Source organism: Armigeres subalbatus, chromosome 3 (genome assembly GCF_024139115.2).
Source record: "Armigeres subalbatus isolate Guangzhou_Male chromosome 3, GZ_Asu_2, whole genome shotgun sequence".
Classification (NCBI taxonomy): Eukaryota; Metazoa; Arthropoda; class Insecta; order Diptera; family Culicidae; genus Armigeres; species Armigeres subalbatus.
The window spans coordinates 195,189,034-195,210,543 of record NC_085141.1 but is presented as its reverse complement, the minus strand read 5'-3'; the positions used below and the strand labels follow the sequence as shown (position 1 = coordinate 195,210,543).

The 21,510-nt window shown below is 41.0% G+C and overlaps 1 protein-coding gene across 4 annotated transcripts in view; it reads left to right on the top strand.

The window, feature by feature from the left end:
- LOC134224407 (TWiK family of potassium channels protein 7) overlaps positions 1–21,510 on the top strand; it is a 333,804-nt gene that overhangs the window by 173,458 nt on the left and 138,836 nt on the right. For all 4 annotated transcript variants that reach the window (XM_062703740.1, XM_062703739.1, XM_062703738.1 and 1 more), the window contains one exon: positions 354–579. In XM_062703740.1, coding sequence (XP_062559724.1) covers positions 354–579 — 226 coding nt within the window. The remainder of the gene's footprint in view (positions 1–353; positions 580–21,510) is intronic.

Genomic DNA, 21,510 nt, shown 5'->3' with positions numbered 1-21,510 from the left:
AAGTATAGTATTATGATGGATGATTCCCCAGCACAATAGCATAATAAGCTCGCCAAATCGCCATATAAGGTTAATATACGGCTATCCAAAAACTTACAAGCACTTATAAGCACTATATGGCTGGTTTGGCGAATTGGAGTGCTTATTGGCTACTTGAGTCTGAATAGTATCTTAAATGAAAGTGTATTCGATGCACTTATCAGCCGAAACTAATCATTTTTTAATAATTAATGTTATTCAATGAGGTAGAAAATGGAGAGAAAGTAGCATATCATCATCCTCATTCACGAAGTAACTCGTTTCACACAATTATGAATATTGCAGTAGAGTGATATGCACTCTCTCTGTTACAGGATCATTTATCTTCCTCGCAATCGAGGGTGGTGCTTCACAGATGCAACAGCGAATGCTTGCCTCAACGAATCGTCAGCTGAAGCCGTTATCAACACGTAGCGATAGCAATCTTACCCTTTCCCAACAATTGCTGCACGAAGCCATAGAAGCCAGACAGCGAACGGTGGAGAACATTTGGGATATCACGGTGTCGCTGAACATTCTCTACCGAGAAAACTGGACCAGGTAGGTCAACGATGTTAAAAGTTATTGTTATTATCTGTTCTCTTCTATTACTGGAAACGGTAATGGTGTTATCCGAACAAAAAAAATAGCGTACAATATTTCACCAGAGGATTATGCAAAAGTAATAGTGTTTGACTGCATTTTATTTTCACCATAATTTTGGTAACGTTCAGAAATCCACAATTCAACATAAACGCGAGAGGAACGAAAGCATATTTGCTTGCATCCAAAATGAGTGGTAAGGAGTGGAGGCACTATAATTTTATTCGATCGACGTATTATATAATTCTGTCATGAGATATTATCCCTAATTGAAGAGCGTTCAAAACTGATATTATATTTTGTTGTGTTTGTATTTAAATTCGAACCAGTAATAAATTAAGTTAGACAGTAAATTTATTGTGTGATTTGTGTCTTCAATTACCATCAATATCGAGTTCACTAAATTCACTGAGTTATAAAGGAAACTCACAAATATATACATACAGTACATGATTGTGGGCGGAACCAAGCGCGACAGGGCCCGCCTGGGAAGCAGTGTTGCGATAGACGGGGAAACCTTCAAGGTGGTCGAGGAATTCGTCTACCTTAGATCCTTGCTAACGGCTGATAACAATGTTAGTCGTGAAATACGAAGGCGCATCATCTGTGGAAGTTGGGCCTTCTACGGGTTCCAGAAGAAACTGCGGTCAGAAAAGGTTCGCCACCGCACCAAATGTGTCATCTACAAGACGCTGATAAGACCGGTAGTTCTCTACGAACATGAAACATGGACAATGCTCGAGGAGGACTTGCAAGCACTCGAGTATTCGAGAGACGGGTGCTTAGGATTATCTTTGGCGGTGTGCAAGAAGACGGTGTGTGGCGGAATCACGAACCATGAACCACGAGCTCGCCCAGCTCTACGGCAAACTCAGTATCCAGAAGGTAGCTAAAGCCGGAAGGGTACGATGGGCAGGACATGTTGCAAGAATGCCGGACAGCAATCCTACAAAGATGGTGTTCGCTTCCGATCCTGCAGGAGCGAGACGGCGTGGAGCACAGCGAGCGAGGTGGGCAGACCAGGTGCAAAACGACTTGGCGAGCGTGGGGCGCATTCGAGGATGGAGAGATGCAGCCTCGAACCGTAGTTGTAGTTGTAGCGTCAAATTTGATTCAGTGTTATCTGTTTAGATGTAAACTAAATAAATGAAATGAATCACAAATCATACAGACAAACGAAAAAAAAACTAGAAACAGTAACTTTTCACTGAAACATTGATCGAGCTCACACACACCCGACCAGTAGATAGTAACTGATTTATATCAGAACTTGTTATTCAGTTGCAGCAATATCTCATTAGCGCGCTGCAGCGGTTGTTATGAACCGTGTAAATTATTGGAGTTTTACAAAAGATGTTTTCAATCGAACAAAAATATAAATCGACGTTTTAGGTGAAAACAATATCAAATTTTCAAAACGACTTATCTGCATTTGTAAATAAAGATTTAATCTTCAATTTGACGAATTTAATAGCACTCCCACACAAACCAACACCATCAACAGGTAACAGAAACCTTCACCTACCTATTGATAGGGTTAGTTTGCGTGGGGTGGGATTGCAATCAGAATCGTTAATTTATGTTTACAAAAACAGATAAATCGTTTTGAAAACTTGGTATTGAAAAGTAATGAAAATAACTAAAATTATTGCAAATTATATTATTGGTCGATGTTATCATTTGTTGTGTTACAAGTAATTCGAATAAATATTCCATTAGATACCTTAATAGAGAAATCAATCGATTCCTTGCTATTGCGAATATTATTGGGCAACTCGGCCGTAGGAAAATCATTTTTTGTTTGAATATTTTGTTTCGAAATGGACAAATTGATATGAAATTTGCAAAAAAGAATCCACGTGTCTTGGAGGGACTCGAAACCTTAACCTCCGACTCTCTAGATAGATTGTTGGGGGCATAGAGTATGAGGTTTCTCGAATAATAAACAAGGTGGGCTCGCTTGACTGTGGATATACAACAATAAAGCACTTGTGAAGATTGAACAAATCAAGCATCCGAAAGAAATTCAATTAGCAACAAAGAGGTAACCGCGGTGGAGGTTCGGACTCGGATTCTGATGGCTTTTCCGAAAACGAGACCTTTAAGTGGTCTTGTTGTGTAGGGGTTATAACGCCTATCTAGAGAGTATGAGGTTGAGGGTTCGAGTCCATCCAAGACACGTGGATTCTTTTTCGCAAATTTCATATCAATTTGCCCATTTCGAAACATGTGCTGTGCATATGCACAGCCAAGATATTTAAACATAACTCATTGTGTTATAGTCATGTTATGGCTATCATGGAGTTCTTTTTTCTTCCGGGATAGATAATTTCTAACAGTATTATTGCAGATATAGTTATGTGTAACACATTAGAGTGATTCAAATTTTGACTTTTTTGCCCCCCGATGCTTAAGCGATTGCATTTGCCATTTTAATAATCCTCCTAATTTTTTAGCAAATTTGGATGTAATTTGATTGTGCACACGTCATTTAAAGTTTGTATGGAAATTACTGTGAAAACTGACCCTTATGTGAAAGACCGTTTCACGAGGTGGCCCATGAACTATTTAAATATAATCAACACATTGACTACACAGAATACTTATCAAGCTGAAAAGCAGTTGTTGTTTCGAAGCCATTTTTCGTTTGGAAACAAAGTTGTGAACAAAACGAAACTGCTCATTATTGATATTGATATTATTCTTTTATGTGTTAAATTGAATTTCTCACAATTCAGTACATACTTAATAACTTTTCTTGCGAGCATCAAATCGTTTCGCAACAAAGACGTTTAAGCATAAGATGATGATGATGATGACACTACCATCTATTGTAGCAAGGCACCTGCCGATAGCACTGGTCATATCTGACAAAAGATTTGATCTTGTTTATATTATTGAATGCATTTCATTAAACTCCTGTATGAAGGGCCAAAAATGGGTGGGGTGGTTCCATAAGCAAAAACAACGAGATGAGTAGAGAAGACGTTTAAGCATCAGGGGACAAAAAAGTCAAAACTTGAATCACTCTAGTAACACATATTTATATAATTGTGATATAATTTTGTTATCACTAACTGGTCCAGTAACGCTGGTCGATCACTTTTACGTAGTGTGTTACGGAGTAAGATCTACCAAACCAAGCCCTAGCCTAATCCATTTTTTTCGAGCTAGAGTAATAAGTTGTAGTACTAAGGATTCATCGTATTTAGTCCTCGCTACCAATTGTAGTCTCTGAATTATAACTAAATTATCTTTACCCTGCAGATGGTTGAATGACTCAAATTCCCTTCGTATTCATCGGAAGTACCTTTTCAAGCAATTAGGTAAAAACCACGGTGCCCGTCGTCCTAGGCTGAACTGATTACTTCTTTTTTTGTGGTTTTTGGCTTTTCAGTCTGTGGGTTTTGACGTAGGACTTACGTCTTTCTTTACTATACTGGGTGTCATTTAGATTTTTGGAAATCGAGAGCGTTACGCTGGAAGGGAAGATTTTGAACGTTACTAGCGCCTTTATCTTTCGATGGATTTTTAAGATTTATATATCAATCGACTCGGACACTCTCCAGCATTTTGCCTATTTTATTGAAACTTGAGATTATTAACAATAAGCTATTGCAAATTTCAATTCTTGTCAAAGCCAGTAAAAATTTCATATATAACCAATCCCGTGCATTCCTAACACGGACATCAGAATGCGGTATGTCACAGGCCTTCGGGAGTACCGGAAGATTTTCTTTGTGTATAAAAGAAGCGGTGCCTGCCGTGTACGAGTCATTACAATTTGTGACAGCAACGCGTACTGACGTGCTTTTTGCTCGCTCATTTTTCGTTTCGTTCGTTCGTTTACCTACACAGTGACAGCATGCAGTCACCAGCGGTAGAACTGCCGGTGGGTCTGCGAATATGCATGAAAGAAGTGGGCGCATTTTTTTGTCATTCTGTGCTTTATGATGGTCGGATGCAGTGGTGTCGGTTACGATGGATGCAATCGCCCATCGCATCGCTCGGAGTTCACCGAGCCGGTGACAAGCGCGGTGTCATCATCATCAATAGACATAGACCGCTGTCATCATTGAAACGCAGTATGAAAAAAAATTATAGCCCGGGACATCCTGGCTACGATCTGGCGATGGGCTAAACAATAGGATGTCAATAGGCTGGAGTTCACGGCTAGAGGCCGATGATGGCTACACGCTTAAAATCAATAACACAGAGATGTGTTTGCTTCACACGAAACGGACCTAATGCAGAACATCACCTAGATGAGCGACAGCACAGGCACAAAAATGCCTCGTAGGTCGTGATAACGGTCCTTTTCAACATGTAAACGTTTGTACAGATTCCTTGTTTCATGAGGAACCAAATACTGTTGAAAACATTGAGCTCCAAGCTTCAATAAAACCACACGAGCTATTTTTGTGGCTGTGTAACTGTCGCTCATCTAGGTGCTGTTCTGCATTAGGTCCGTTTGTGTGAAGCAAACATATCTCTATTCCTGTGTTATTGATTTTAAGCGTGTAAGGCAGCGAGGGCAGCGGTGGTGGATGAAGAAGAATAAAATTAGAGAGATTTGGTCTGCTCATCCACGAAAAGTGATTGGTTTCAGAATCCACATGATCCCGGGATGGGTACGAGTCATGTCATATGACTGACTATATGTAAAGTTGTGCTTGATACTAAACGACACGTACATTAAAACATGGTGATATACTATAACAGTTCTGATACCCCAGAAAAAAAATCAACAACACTGATCAAAATCAAACCTTAATTAAAATAATTACTCTCATTTATTTGCAGAAGGCATAAGCAATTAAAGATGCACAATCAGCAATAGTGTTAATATCCATTTTAGATTCGAAAATTTCGCTGTGTTTTAAAAAAAGTCCGCAAAAAATAATTTCCAGAAGAATATTTAAATAAACTTTATCTTATTCTTTGTTTTTCATTTTCTGATAAATTTTATTATTAAACTTGACGTAGACTCGGAGTTTGGAATCAAAACATTAAATAATTTTTCGTTGACGTATTAGCAGTACCTCCTCTATTTTAGTAGGGTTACTGCTCCTTGACTTGTTTCTCATTGTTGTGATTTTTTCAGCAGTAAGCACGCAAGTTAGAAAAATGAAGCAACGAAATTGGTGCTGTATTTCTTTGCTTGGAAAACGGTATAGTTCCCTTAAAATAGCATTTTTTGCCCAAGTCTGAAAATTTTATAAATAGAATTTTTAAACTTCAAATACTATCATCAGTAAGATATCTATAAATGCCCTACATTTGCTTGAGTAAAGCAATTCTAATTATGTATTTAATTATTAGTTTTATTTCCAGAAGTTTTGAATATACAAGTTGCTAATAATTCTACAAAGCATGGAAGTTGTCGTTTCCAATATCAATTCCTATAATCAAACTCCATATATCCAAAAGTTAAATGTAAATACGTTACGTTTATACAAGTCCTACGTCTACGCGCGGTTATGTTGAAAACATTACCCATTGCTTTTTTTAGAACAACCGTTTAAGATCTGTCCCAACGTTTCGGCAAATTGTTGTTGCCTTCATCAGGGGAACTGAGAGAAATAATGTATTTTTAAATTGTATTTAACAAGTATAAGATTTATTGCCTGTTGTTGTTACAGATCAATCATGAATGTAGTTCTACGTCTAACGTCTTTGCTAAGGAGATTGTCTTTTTTGAAGTTGGTAGATGGTTCGTGTACTAATAATGATATAAATTAAATAGATTACTAGAAAAAAAAATCAAGTTAGGGGTTTAAATACGCACTAACTCTTCATGATCTGTTAACAATGGTAGTGAGAGGTACACACGAAAATTCTTGTTACTGAACAAATTCTTTAGCTAGAAATGGTTTTGTAGATAGAGATAAATCCCGGGTTTGTAGCTTTACTGGTGATATTTTAGAAGCAAGACTGCCTCGGGCTGACAATAATAAAGACAAAAAAGGATGTGGCTAGGGTTCCGAGGCATGACCAAATAACAAGTTTACCATGGATATAATTATTAAGATGTTATGGTCAAAGCAAAGTACTCAATTTATGGTTTCAGTCACGGCATACAAAAAAAGGCAGGCTCATCACGTGTGTAAACATTCAGTTTGAATGTAAACATGTGACGTCACTGCTATCTTCGCACAAGCTGGACCGAGACGATGCTATACTTGTACTCCAACATGAGGCGATAAAATATGCGTCACATTCGAAGTGTCATTTTTCTAACGAGCCTACCTTGTTTTCTGTATACCGTGGGTTCCAGTGTACTAAGCTTTCCGGTACTCAGCGGTACCCAGTAAAACTAAGCAGTCCTTAGATTTGAATTTGGATTTTGTCTAATTTTCTACCGTCGTCATGGGTATAATAAAACTTGTTTGTTTATTATTTTCCAACCGATGTCGGTGATGTATCTGGCAACATATTGAAGAGAAATTCAATAATTTATTTATTTACCATTTAATATTTCCCCATTCTATTAGGTCGATTTACATCAAGATTCATAAGCAGTGAATAATATATTTTTTCGGAAGAAACGAAACAAATAAGCTTATATAGGGTATCTGTTCCTATATCAATAACAATAAGGCAATGCGCATATGAAATGCATTGATTTCTCACCCAATAATCAAGAAACATGAGAATAATTATGCTCGGCTCACGTAATTTTTAATTGAAATCAATTTGGTAACTTCAACAACAAAATTATTATCACATTATAGAAGTATTTAGCTAAAAAACATCATCACCGCCATGTACCTATTTCAATAACATTCAAAAACAGTTAATCCTATACTTCAAGACAAAATTTTCAAAACGACTTATCTGCTTTTGTAAACAAACATTCAAACGACGATTTGACGAATCTGATAGCTCTCCCACGCAAACCAACACCATCAACAGGAAGCGGAAACCTTCACCTACCTATTGATGGTGTTGGTTTGCGTGGGAGAGCTATCAGATTCGTCAAATAGTCGTTTGAATCTTTGTTTACAAAAGCAGATATGTCGTTTTGAAAATTTTGTCTTGACTTGTACCTATATCAATAAGCCATTTTATAGAAAGCTCAAATGACAGGAGACCAAATACCAATATTTACATTTTACAAGGAACATTTGCGAAAATGAAATGAAATAATGATGATGATGACGATATGATGATGATTTACATGCAAATTTACCAAAACAAAGACCGAGCCGTCCACTCAAAATTTCGATCAGCTGTTCGAATCTGTCTCATAAAATGGCTTATAATACTGTTTACAACATAAAATACGCACACTATTACTTGTGTGTATACGTAACGATATGATTGCAGTGATGCCGAATTCTTCAATGTTTTGTATTTGAGTAGAAGTATAATTACAAAATTGCAGTTTTTGTTGTAGCTTTTCAACTTATCAGTTTAATTTTATGTTTGTCATAGATTATCTTTTCGATATACCTTATTTTACAAACACAAAAGTTGAATTTCACAGTGAAAGTTCATTCAAGCATTTTTGAAAGAAAAATCTAGGTCGGCAACCCTTGAGAGTACTGCAAGCCATGTAAACAGTTTGGAATACGGACAAGTATAATTTAGAAGTTGTTCGAAATAAACCTATATCAAACTATAGGAAATCGCGAGGGTTTTTCAAATATAATTATATTTATAGTGAAAATGTGATGTGCTTTATGTGCTGTGAAGTGAATTTTGAAAGGATACATTTGTGTTAGCTTGAAATTGAGTGGAAAACAACGGCGTGAAAACAGATGAATCTGCTAGTAGCAATCGAGCGGTGCATCAAACCAACAGTTCAGAGGTAGGAAACTGAAAATAAAAGTGCTTTATAATTTTATCTTTTAATAATTTGATTCTTGTGCATTAAAACATTACTTAAACAAAATTTTGAATAATATTCCAAACATTCAAGAATGTGTTCCATCCATTATTGTGTACATACGAAGTGAGAAATTGTAATTGTAATTGTAATTATTTTTTGGCTTATCGACGGTTGGGATTAATATACGGGCTGTTATTAATATGGGAACAGATACCCTACTATGTGGCAGCTTTGTTCAATAGAAAAACTGTTTTGCAGTATTTGGTCTAAAACGTTGTCATATAATGGTTTTAAAAACTCAGTTTGCTCTAAGAAAAATTAGAATACAAATTCCTCTTTGATTGCATATAAAAATATTCGGATTAGCCTGTTCTATAAAAACATTCTTCATGCCTGCCGTATCCTAACGGAACTATCAATTCTATACTTTCGCCTCTAATTCTATCATGAACATGTACGTCTGAGTTTGGAAGATGATATTAGCATTTCCATATCATTGTAAATCGTTGAACTTCACGTAGAAGTAATACACTCAAATCATTATTTAGTATAATAATTTTGTTGCTGAAAATCTTATAAATGTCAAACACCTATTAGCTGGTTTTTATATGATCTTTCCTAAATTCTAATTATCTTTCCTATAACGGGCAAAAAACGCACCCACACTGCTAGATGGATTAATCAGTTTTTTTTAATAATACAGCCAAAAATGCCAAAATCAAACATTGACAAAAAAATCGTTTAATAATTCAGAAAACATACCTACCTAGTATAAAACAGTGCCTACCTCGACAAAGAAAACGAAAAATTGCTGAGTTTTTGGCCAAAAAAGAAAAGTGACGTAGCTAATGGATAATAAAGAACACCTTAACATTTTAGTAACTCTGAAAGTTTAAGTTGATAATTGTTTGTAAAACAGCAACTAAAGTTTATTAAACTACTGAAAACAACTTTCAAGCAAGCACTCCATCAAGTTTAATGTTTTTCGATGTCGCCTCGAAGACGAAATGCAGAAGGACCGAACTAATATATTCACGACTCTTCGAGTGCTTAATTGCTCGCTCGCCAGAGATTTCGTTCCACTTTAGTTGACAAAACATTTCCATGCTCGTTGAAATGATCACTAGCAGATTAATAGAACACCAACAACGATTCGGAAAATTTAGACACTAATTAGAAAAGTTGCTCCTGTTTCATTCCTTCAACTTATTAAACTCACTCATTTGCAACCGAAAGTTATCGTTTTCTTCGCTGGAGTGTCTACCCGTTAGTGCCGGTAGTAAGTGTGTTTTGATGGTGGCCGTATTTTCTCTTCCCGCTCGCTTACGAAGCTACACTCCGTTGGTTTGATGGGAATGGCAAAGTGGAATGGAGTGTGGGTCATGAGCTTGGGAATGTGGCTGTGAGGGAATGCCGCGCTCTTGAAATATACCACTGTTCCAACTTTGTTAGAATAACTGAACGTACGGTGTTGAAATTATTTAACTCGCAACCCACCACGGCAGTACAAAGCATGGTTCGTTGTACGATGAAAGCAGCAGAGGCACGATTTAAGCGTTTACGAAAACATTTAAATTCCTTCTAATCCACCGGCATTTGCATAGAAACAAAACTTGCATTACAACAAACTCCATCATAAAATACATGTTCATCTCCGCCGTTTAATGCGATTTTCTTGTCAAAGTACTGAAATTTCATTTCAGCAATTTTCGCTGATTTCAAGCTCAGTTACGAAAACCTTTTTATCTTCTCAAGCAATAAACATTGGAAAGCCTCCTTGATGTAATCTTTCTATTATATCCACTCTATTACTCTAATTTCTATCTTGGCTTTTATAATATTGAAGTCTCGTGATAGTTTGTGGTTATATGATAACATAATGATTATAGATTATCAAATTTAGATATGGCCTGTGGGTCTTTAGTCAGCCTTACGAGCAAGGTGTGTGTGTACGATTGATACTACGGAGAAAGCGAGTTCGATTCTCAGCTTGGCCTAGGAAATTTTTGGGTGGCAACATTTTTGATGGCAAGGTCATGTATAGTTGTGAAGCAAGCGAAGCTCCAGTCCCAGTGAGAATGTAAAACCATAGAAGATGAATAATAATAATAATAATATTAATAATAACAAGCAGGAGAATCGATCAACGAGGCTAGTTCGGAATGTTGCTGAAATTGTAAAACCCACAGAGTTCCGTGATCTCATCGAGGTGAACATAAATGAGATCCTCGACACCCCCACCTCCCCCCCCCTGCGACTGCGACGTTATGGAGATGGTGAAGTGGACCAAGACTGACTTGGAGGCGTTAGAACGAGCAATACGATCGCATGCGCCATCCAAAATCGTCCATTGAGAGAGTAACCCTGCCACGTTCAGTAGGAGGAAGAGGCGGCACCGATATACAATCACAATGTGTTTTCCAGTTCCAGCAGTTGCGGAGATACTTCGTGGAGAGCCAGAACCGCCACGAAATGTATCGCGCTGTATGTGAAGCTGACCACGGATTCAGTGCCCTGCGTCTGGCGCAGGAAGACTATCAGCTGAATTGCAACATCAAAACTGTCGACGAGATGATCAGATCGTGGAAGCAGATGGAGTTGCATGAGACGCACCCCCATCAACTGGAGCTGGAATATATCGACAAAGTCACGTCGAATACGTAGCTGGTGTGGGGTGAACTCTTCCCAGAAACAGAAGGATTCATGGTAGCCTTCCTGGACCGGGTAGTTGCGAGGAAGAACTATCAGATTTATATATTGCATGACAACATGAAGAACCGATGCAGGAATGGCAAATTAATAAGAGATCGGAGGACGGAGGACTATCGAGCATATCGTGTCCGGGTATTCAGCCTTAGATGATTCAGCCTATCTCGATCACCATAACGAAGTCGCCAAGATTGTGCATTAACATTTTGCACACTTGGTTGACCAATTTGACGCCTAGTATAAATATGTGCCTATACAGTTCGAGGCCGCATCTCTCCATCCTCGAATACGCCACACGCCAAGTCGTTCTGCACCTGGTCTGCCCATCTCGCTCGCTGCGCTCCACGTCGTCTCGTACCTGCCGGATCGGAAGCGAACACCATCTTTGCAGGGTTGCTGTCCGGCATTCTTGCAACATGTCCTGCCCATCGTACCCTTCCGGCTTTAGCTACCTTCTGGATACTGGCTTCGCCGTAGAGTTGGGCGAGCTCATGGTTCATTCTTCGCCGCCACACACCGTCTTCTTGCACACCGCCAAAGATAGTCCTAAGCACCCGTCTCTCGAATACTCCGAGTGCTTGCAAGTCCTCCTCGAGCATTGTCCATGTTTCATGTCCGTAGAGGACAACCGGTCTTATAAGCGTCTTGTACATGACACATTTGGTGCGGTGGCGAATCTTTTTCGACCGCAGTTTCTTCTGGAGCCCGTAGTAGGCCCGACTTCCACAGATGATGCGCCTTCGTATTTCACGACTAACGTTGTTGTCAGCCGTTAGCAAGGATCCGAGGTAGACGAATTCCTCGACCACCTCGAAGGTATCCCCGTCTATCGTAACACTGCTTCCCAGGCGGGCCCTGTCGCGCTCGGTTCCGCCCACAAGCATGTACTTTGTCTTTGACGCATTCACCACCAGTCCAACTTTTGTTGCTTCACGTTTCAGGCGGGTGTACAGTTCTGCAACCTTTGCAAATGTTCGGCCGACAATGTTAATATCATCCGCGAAGCAAATAAATTGACTGGATCTCAGTTCAATCAGAGTTAATGTCTATTTCCGGGGATCAAACCACCCGACTTGGACGTTAATTTACAATGTTATAAAACTCATATGTGGATATGTACGTTATGTGGAAGATATTGATTTGGAAAATGTATTGGAGGTAACCACTTTCCCTTCGATGGGACTCGAACCCATGACCCTACAGTACGCTAGACTGGTGCTTTAACCAACTAAGCTACGAAGGACCTCCGTCGGCCTTCGCAACCTAGCAGCTACTGAACGAGCTCGAGATTCCCATATTGGACGCATAGTCAAATCACTCGCAATCCAATCCTTGACGACCGACTGGCAAATAGCTTACACAACCTCACTTGATCAGTACAGTTGCTGATGAAGAATGTGTATAGCCGCCAGACATTCTAAATACTCACGCTCCTCTAATGTGGACGTGTACAATACACATGTGGAAGTATTGGCTTGAGAAATGGATTGCGAGTGATTTGACTATGCGTCCAATATGGGAATCTCGAGATCGTTCAGTAGCCGCTAGGTTGCGAAGGCCGACGGAGGTCCTTCGTAGCTTAGTTGGTTAAAGCACCAGTCTAGCGTACTGTAGGGTCATGGGTTCGAGTCCCATCGAAGGGAAAGTGGTTACCTCCAATACATTTTCCAAATCAATATCTTCCACATAACGTACATATCCACATATGAGTTTCATAACATTGTAAATTGACTGGATCTGTTGAAAATCGTACCCCGGCTGTTACACCCGGCTCTCCGCATGACACCTTCTAGCGCAATGTTGAACAACAGGCACGAAAGTCCATCACCTTGTCTTAGTCCCCGGCGCAAACTGGAGTGTTCGCCCGAAATCTTCACACAGTTTTGCACACCATCCACCGTTGCTTTGATCAGTCTGGTAAGCTTCCCAGGGAAGCTGTTCTCGTCCATAATTTTCCATAGCTCTACGCGGTCTATACTGTCGTATGCCGCCTTGAAATCAACGAACAGATGGTGCGTTGGGACCTGGTATTCACGGCATTTTTGAAGGATTTGCCGTACAGTAAAGATTTGGTCCTTTGTCGAGCGGCCGTCAACGAAGTCGGCTTGATAACTTCCCACGAACTCGTTCACTAATAGTGACAGACGACGGAAGATGATCTGGGATGTCACTTTGTAGGCGGCATTAAGGATGGTGATCGCTCGAAAGTTCTCACACTCCAGTTTGTCGCCTTTCTTGTAGATGGGGCATATAACCCCTTCCTTCCACTCCTCTGGTAGCTGTTCGGTTTCCCAGATTCTGACTATCAGTTTGTGCAGGCAAGTGGCCAGCTTTTCCGGGCCCATCTTGATGAGCTTAGCTCCGATACCATCCTTACCAGCTGCTTTATTGGTCTTTAGCTGTTGAATGGCATCCTTAACTTCCCTCAAGGTGGGGGCTGGTTGGCTTCCATCGTCCGCTGAACTGACGTAGCCATCTCCTCCGCTGCCTTGACTTTCACTGCCTGTACTCTCAGCGCCATTCAGATGTTCCTCGTAGTGCTGCTTCCACCTTTCGATCACCACACGTTCGTCCGTCAAGATGTTCCCATCCTTATCCCGGCATGTTTCGGCTCGCGGCACGAAGCCTTTGCGGGATGCGTTGAGCTTCTGATAGAACTTGGTGTATCTTGAGAACGGCACAGCTGTTCCATCTCCTTGCACTCCGCTTCTTCCAGGCGGCGTTTCTTCTCCTGAAAAAGGCGGGTCAGCTGTCTCCGCTTCCGTCTATAACATTCCACGTTCTGCCGGGTACCTTGCTGAAGCGCGACCGCCCGCGCTGCGTCCTTCTCCTCCAGAATCTGTCTGCACTCTTCGTCGAACCAATCGTTCCGTCGACTTCGACCTATATACCCGACGTTGTTCTCCGCTTCGTCGTTAATGGCTGCTTTGACTATATTCCAGCAGTCCTCAAGAGGGGCCCCATCGAGCTCACCCTCTTCCGGCAACGCTGCCTCGAGATGCTGCGCGTATGCAGTGGCGACATCAGGTTTCTTCAGTCGCTCTAGGTCGTACCGCGGCGGTCGTCGGTACCGAACATTGTTGATGACGGATAGTTTTGGACGCAGTTTCACCATCACCAGATAGTGGTCAGAGTCGATGTTAGCGCCACGATATGTCCTGTCCAACAATATGTATTGAATGTATAATATTTCACCGAAAAAACATTTTGCCGAATTCATTTTCTCAGAACAGCATTAGGCGGTATGTATCTTTCACGGTATGACATTTGATGGATTATACCTTTTTTAGAATTACCTTTGGCGGAATGCCGTTTTTTTTTCAGAATATTCTATTAAACAAATTGGCATTTTCTTAGATAAGTGTGGTGGGTTTAGTATGGGCAGCAGTTTTGAAACATATTATAGCCCCATATCAATCCTTCATTATACCTGGAACGCGTGCTCCTGTAGTGAACGAATTATCTTTTCTTCTTGCCTTATTGCGGACAGACATTATCTTTCGAGACGTCTTATACCGGATAGACGAGTTTATTTAAAAAAAGGAATTCTCTCTTTCTTTCGCATTACACTGGGCAGACGCGATCATTTAAAGAAGGCATTGTCTCCTTCTTTCTCTTTATTCCAGAAAAACGAGTCATTTAAGTCATCCATCCTCCTTGCCTTATATCGGGCAAATGCGTTTATTTGAGGAAGGCATTTATCACTTCCTTTCCCCTAATACCGGGCGATGCTATCATTTAAAGTAGACATTATCTCCTACCGTTGCCTTATACCGGACAGTCGCGTTCATTTGAGAAAGACATTTCTTTTGCTTTAAACCGGGCAAATGCGTTCATCATACCAATCAAACTTATTTATTTATAGAAAGCACTATCTCCTCACTTCGCCTTATACTGACCAAATGCCTTCGTTCAAAGAAGCTATGCCTTCTTTCAGCGCATTGTTTTCATCTTCAATGGCTCTACATTCTATCTGAAACTTGAGCTACTTTTCAAATTAGTGTTCTATCATCATTTCCACAGTTATTGAAGGCTTTCCCGTAGCAAGTACAATGGAAACAATGTGCACAAAGAGCCGAAATGCTTTCCACTCTGAAGCATTCTAGGCCGAACCGAGAATCGAACTCGCAACCTCCAGGTTGTCGTACAATCAGATGTGGCACCTGGAGAACGTGCATAAATTAATCTGCACGGAATTCCCGTAACACGGTAGATAACTTTGACGTAATGTGTTACGGTTTAATATCTACCAAAAAGAGCCCTAGCTTTATCCATTGTTCTAGCTAAGACAATAAGTTGTGGTAATTAAGAATTCATCGTATTTAGTCCCCGCTATTAGCAAGAAGTCTCTGAAATAAAACATAATTAATTTTACCTTGCAGACAGTTGAGAGACTTGAATTCGGCTTGTTTGAGGCAAAACTGCGGAAACAACTCTTCAAGCAGTTAGTTAAAAACCTTGGTCCTAGGCTAAACTGACTGCTGGAAAAATCGAGTTAGGGGTTTAAATATGTACACCCAACCGGCGGATGTTAGATTTTCTAACAATTCTGTATAAGAATCTACCAAAACCTGTATAAGAACTGGGCATATGCGAAAATGTTGGATTCTTATACAAGTATTGTATAAGAATCTAACAATTTTGTAAGCTTTTCTAACAATATTTGTATGATAGCTTACATTTTTTGTATAAGAATCTAACAACTTCGCATATGCCCAGTTCTTATACAGGTTTTGGTAGATTCTTATACAGAATTGTTAGAAAATCTAACAACCGCCGGTTGGGTGTACTAACTCTTCATGAACTGGTGAACAATGGTAGTGAGAGGAAAACACTAAACTTATTATTACTAAACAAATTCTCTAGCTTGAAATGGTCTTGTAGACAGAGCTAAATTCCTTGGCACTTTCGCAATCAATTCGCCTCTTTTAATTAGTGTAAAAACATATCTTAACGAAAGAAATCACTATAAGCTGTAAGTGTTTGGTTTTGTTAATCGTGTGTTGTTCCGAAGAACAAGAGCCCTTTTCACCGAGTCTACGAGCTGATAGCAAAGACAGTTTTATGCTGATACAGCTTCAAGCTGGAATAATGTATTTGCTTAAAATATGTTTTCACATTAGGTGATTGGATGACTTACATAATTCGGTTTAGAGCTTTACAATGATTCTTCGTTGTAGTTCAAATTAATGCACGTAAGCTGCTAGCTGTGATCATATTTAGAGGTTAGGAATAGTTTTACATAAGAATAGATAAGCTTACTTTGCTGTGATATACACTGTGATACTAGCATTTAAGGTAGTATAATAGATTTCGATTAAGGTAGTTTGCACTGTAGAGATAGAATATAGAATAATAAGTTCAGTATTAAGTTTACTAAATTCTAGTTCATTACACGTTTTGACGAACCGAGCACTTCGATGTGATAAACAGCACAGTCCGTCAATATCATTTATGCCGATGGGTGACACCTTGGATGACATATCTCGTTGACAGGTAGTAAGTGAACATCAACTTAAAAGCAGTGCACCCAGTTCGCAACATCCTCCCCCCCGTAATTCTGACCAACGGTTCAGTTTTACCAATCCTAACCACTCTCCTTTACGTCCAATACCGCGAGCTTAGATACCGGTCTTCTCATCAACCCCCTCGCAGTTTGTATGACAGCTTGGCGAATTCTTCGGTCTCTTCCTACAACAACCTCTTTTATACGCCCGCGGATCCATTCGTTCCGTGCGTTTCCATCTATCACTATGACTAGGTCCCCCTCCGCAATAGGTTTTTGTTCTCCGAACCACTTTGTGCGTTTCGTCAAAATCGGCAGGTATTCCACAATCCAACGTTTCCAAAATATGTTAAGGTGTAGTTGCGTTGCGTTCCATGTTGCCTCAACGATTGCCGCTGCTTGTCTGTGTTCCTCTGTTGTCGTGTCCTGGCCAGTCACCGTCTGACGAGTATCGCCGATACTCCCCAATGGTAGCAAGAAATGGTTCGGCGTAATTGCCTCACATTCTGCTGACTCCAGAGGTAAGTATGTCAAGGGTCTACTATTCACTATAGCCTCCGCTTCCGTTATTAGAGTTTGCAGACCTTCGTCGGATAATTTACGATTATTTTCATAGGCAGCAAACATGGCCGTTTTTACGGAGCGCACCATGCGCTCCCAGGCTCCACCCATATGGGGTGCCGCAGGTGGTATGAAAATCCACTTTGTTTTTGTACTAGTGAAAGTACCGGCCAGATTTTCATTTATTTCTCGAATCGCTTCTTGTTGTTCCTTCAGCAACCTAGCAGCCCCTCTAAAGTTTGTTCCGTTATCGCTATAGATTTCTATTGGAATACCTCGTCTACAGATGAAACGGCGTACACATTCTATACAGGATTTGGTTGTGAGGCTGAATACCACTTCTACATGAACAGTAGAGTGGGGAGCAGTTGTATGGAAAAACGCAAACTTCGTCCGATCAAGTGAGATCAAGGTTTTTCTGAATCGTTTTGGGACCCCAATCAATTGTGCAAAATATGGGCTCGATTGGTTGCGACCTCGCATGCCGCATCGCGTTTTAATTTTACATGGAGATTAGTATGGGAAAACGTACTTCTTAACATTTTTGCTCTTAGCGGCTTCAATTTATCATCAATCACGTGACTCAATACGTTAGCATATAGCCTGGAAGATGCCGAAAGACTTTGCCGAAGAAGGTACGCAGCTGGAAGGCCTACAAAAAATGTTATTATGTTTCGAAAATTGATTGTTTAAACCATATGCAAGAAATCAATGTTTCTGCCAGCACTACCGGACAGCCTGTAATTGTCAGAGGGCAAACCCCATTTTCCTTCTAGTCGGAATTTTTTCTTCGTGAAATCATTCTGAATATCTCCCATTAGCTCCAAAGTCCTATAAAATCAATAATTTTGAAATAACATACAGTTAAATTATTGCTCCACGTAGTTCGGCAGTGCTGGCAGAATAAATGATTTCTTGCATATGGTTTAAACACTCAATCTTCTAAGCGTTATAACTTTTTTCGTGGACGTTCCAGCAACGTGCCTGCTTCAGCAAAGTTTTTCGGCATCCTTTGGGTTATACTTTAACGTAATGTGCCACTTCGTTTGCGATGAACTGAAACCTCTAGTAGTAGAAATGCAAAAATATGCGTTCTCCCATACTAATTTCCATACAAACTTCAAACGCGATGCGGAAAGCAAGGAAACAACCAATCGGTCCCAAATTCTGCACAGTTGTTCAGGACCCAGAATGGCTTCAAAAAACCATTGATTTGAAAAAATGACCATGACGCCCCACTCTAATGAACAGCTCGAATTGTGAGGCAGGTGAATAGAGCTATCCACCTTTTCACATAGCAGCGGCCAATCTTGACCTGAAACGGTCCGAAGAAATCTATTCCCACGTAGGAAAATGGTCGGACGCATGCCGCAAGTCGCGCCGGAGGCAATGGGGCCATTCGAGGTACGTAAGGTTTTGCTTTGTCTATTTTGCACCGTTGGCAGTTTTTGATAACTTTTTTAACGGCTGGGCGCAGTTGAGATACACGATACAGCTGACGAATCTCATTCACAACTGTTTCGAAGTTAGCGTGACGATGGTACTGGCGGTGGTACTCGTCAATTAGCAGCAATGTAAGCTTATGTTCACGTGGAAGAATGATCGGATACTTCATCGACGCTACTGCGATACTAGCTGCTTTGATCCGGCTGTCAACTCGCAAAATTCCTTGTTCGTCAATAAACGGATTCAATGCATGGAGGGCACTTGTATTCTCAAGTGGAGTCGTTTTATTGACAGACAAAAGCGCCATCTCATCAGGGTACACTTCCCATTGAACTGATCGGAAGAGTGTTGTCTGCGCCAGCTTCAGTTCATCTGCAGTGAGTATCCCTTGAAGAATATTATTACCCGTTCGCTTCAGCTTCAGGTTCTCGATGAACCGGCACACGTACGCCATAGTTCTCAGTAAACGTTTCCACTTGGAGACCCGTTGATAATCTATTATCGCTTCTGATACAGTTGCAGCTCGATGTGTATGACAAGGCCGCAATTCTTCTTCTACTGCTGCAGTTAAATGCATACTCCTAGGACGGGGCCATTCTTCTTCGGCCCAATGAAGAAATTCCGGACCTCTAAACCAGTAGCTTGTTGCTTCAAAAGACGGTCCGTTTCCCCACTTTGTTGCTGAGTCTGCCGGATTTGATTTAGTCGGCACCCATCTTCATTCTTTAGCATCAGTTAATGTGAGAATCTCCCCGATTCTACAGGCTACGTACTGCTTGTATCTCCTATGGTCAGCTCTTATCCACGCCAGTACAGTAGATGAATCACTCCACAAATATCGTTTCGTTACAGCTACGGTATGACTCTCGATAACACATTGCATTAATCTAGCTCCTAACAATGCCGCTTGCAGTTCCAGTCTGGGAATCGAAAGCGGTTTTAAAGGCGCAACCTTGGCCTTCGCCGCAACAAGTGCACACTCTGATGTTTTATCTGTTTTAACTATGCGAAAGTAGGCAACAGCTGAATAGGCAAGCTCACTCGCATCGACGAAAATGTGGAGCTGTAAATCCTTGTAACTTCTAAGTGTCGCCTTTCTGAAGTAGCAGCGAGATATTCGTATTTGGTATATCTTCTTCACAGCATCGATCCACTTGATCCACCGCTCCCAAATATTGTCATCGACTTGTGCGTCCCATTGTGTTCCGGCACGCCAAACATCCTGTAGCAGAATCCTCCCATGTACCAGGACAGAGCTGAGTAAACCGAGTGGGTCGAAAAAACTCATCAGACATCGCAGCATTTGACGTTTGGTTGGTCGCTCGTTATCGTCCAATAGGGCCTGCACTTCATTCTTCAGTTGGGTGGAGTAACAAAGCACGTCATCCGTCGTGTTCTATAACATTCCTAACACTCGCTCGCAGTCCGACCCTTTGTCTAGCGCTAGACTTTTGGTGTCACTTGCGTTGATTTCTCCCATGCCTCCTATCACACGTACTGTATTGGATAACCAATTCCTCAAAAGGAATCCTCCCTCACTGTGAATCATCTTCACCTCTTGCGAAACTCGTAAGGCTTCTTCAACGGTTTGAAAGCTATCCAAGTAGTCATCTACGTAATGGTTATGTACGATTGCTTGCGAGGCCTGGGGGTATCTTTCGGCGAATTCTCCAGCATTTTTGTTTTTTACGTACTGTGCGGACGCTGGGGAACAGGACGAGCCGAACGTGGCTACGTTCATGAAATACACGGTAGGTTTCTCGGATGGATCGCTGCGCCAGAGAAATCGCTGGGAATGTCTATCAGTTTCACGTATTTCAATCTGGTGGAACATCTCCTTCAAATCTGCTGAGACTCCTACCGTAAACTGTCGGAAGCGCGATAGAACTGCTGGTAATGACGTCAATTAATCCGGACCTTTCAGAAGTAAGGAGTTCAGCGATATCCCGTCCACAGTTGCCGCAGCGTCCCATATTAACCGCACCTTTCCTTTTTTTTGGGATTCACCACCGCTCCTAATGGCAAATACCAGACTCGTTTCAGGTCAGCTTCGTCGAGTTCACCTCGCGTTGCTGGTTTTGCATACCCTTTTTCCTGGTATTCCACAAGCTGCCGATGAATACTTTCTTTTAATGTGGAATCACGGCTCATCCTTCTTTCGAGGCATTCTAGTATTTTCAAGGCCATATGATAGCTGTCGGGAAATTCAATACAATCATATCGCCACAACAAGCCAGTTTGGTACCTCCCTCCTACTCGCTTAGTGGTTTCTTGAAGAATTTTCCGCGCTCTTCTGTTTTCCGCTGATTCCAACACAGTCTCATTCGTCGTTCCTATGTCTTCGATGGTGAAGTAGTTTTTCACCGTATTGTGTAGTGTACGGTCACACATACAAACACAGCCATGTAGGTTGAGTGGAATTCCCGATGTTCTGTAGTCTCTTCCTCCATATATACACCAGCCTAGTCGTGTCTTTACCGCCACCGGTTCGTACTGTCCACCTTCCTTCGTGTTCAGAGGAACTGTTAAGCTTAAGTTGTCGACGCCGACTAACGAACGTGGCACCGCATCCTTATAGCTGACAATCGGAAGACCATTCAAATGCTGGAATTTTCTTCTGAGATCATCATAGATCAATGTCTGTCTAGCAAGGCTCAAGTTTTTCACTGTATGTGCTACCATCTCCATCCATTTCTTATCACCCGCACCTGCTATCGATAACTGCACTTCCATAGAATTGGATTCCGTTCGGGTCATGTTCGCTGTCCAGGCCAGGCAAAGGGGCATTAGTGATCCACGGATTCCAAGTTCTTCGACCAAGTCTTCTTCGATT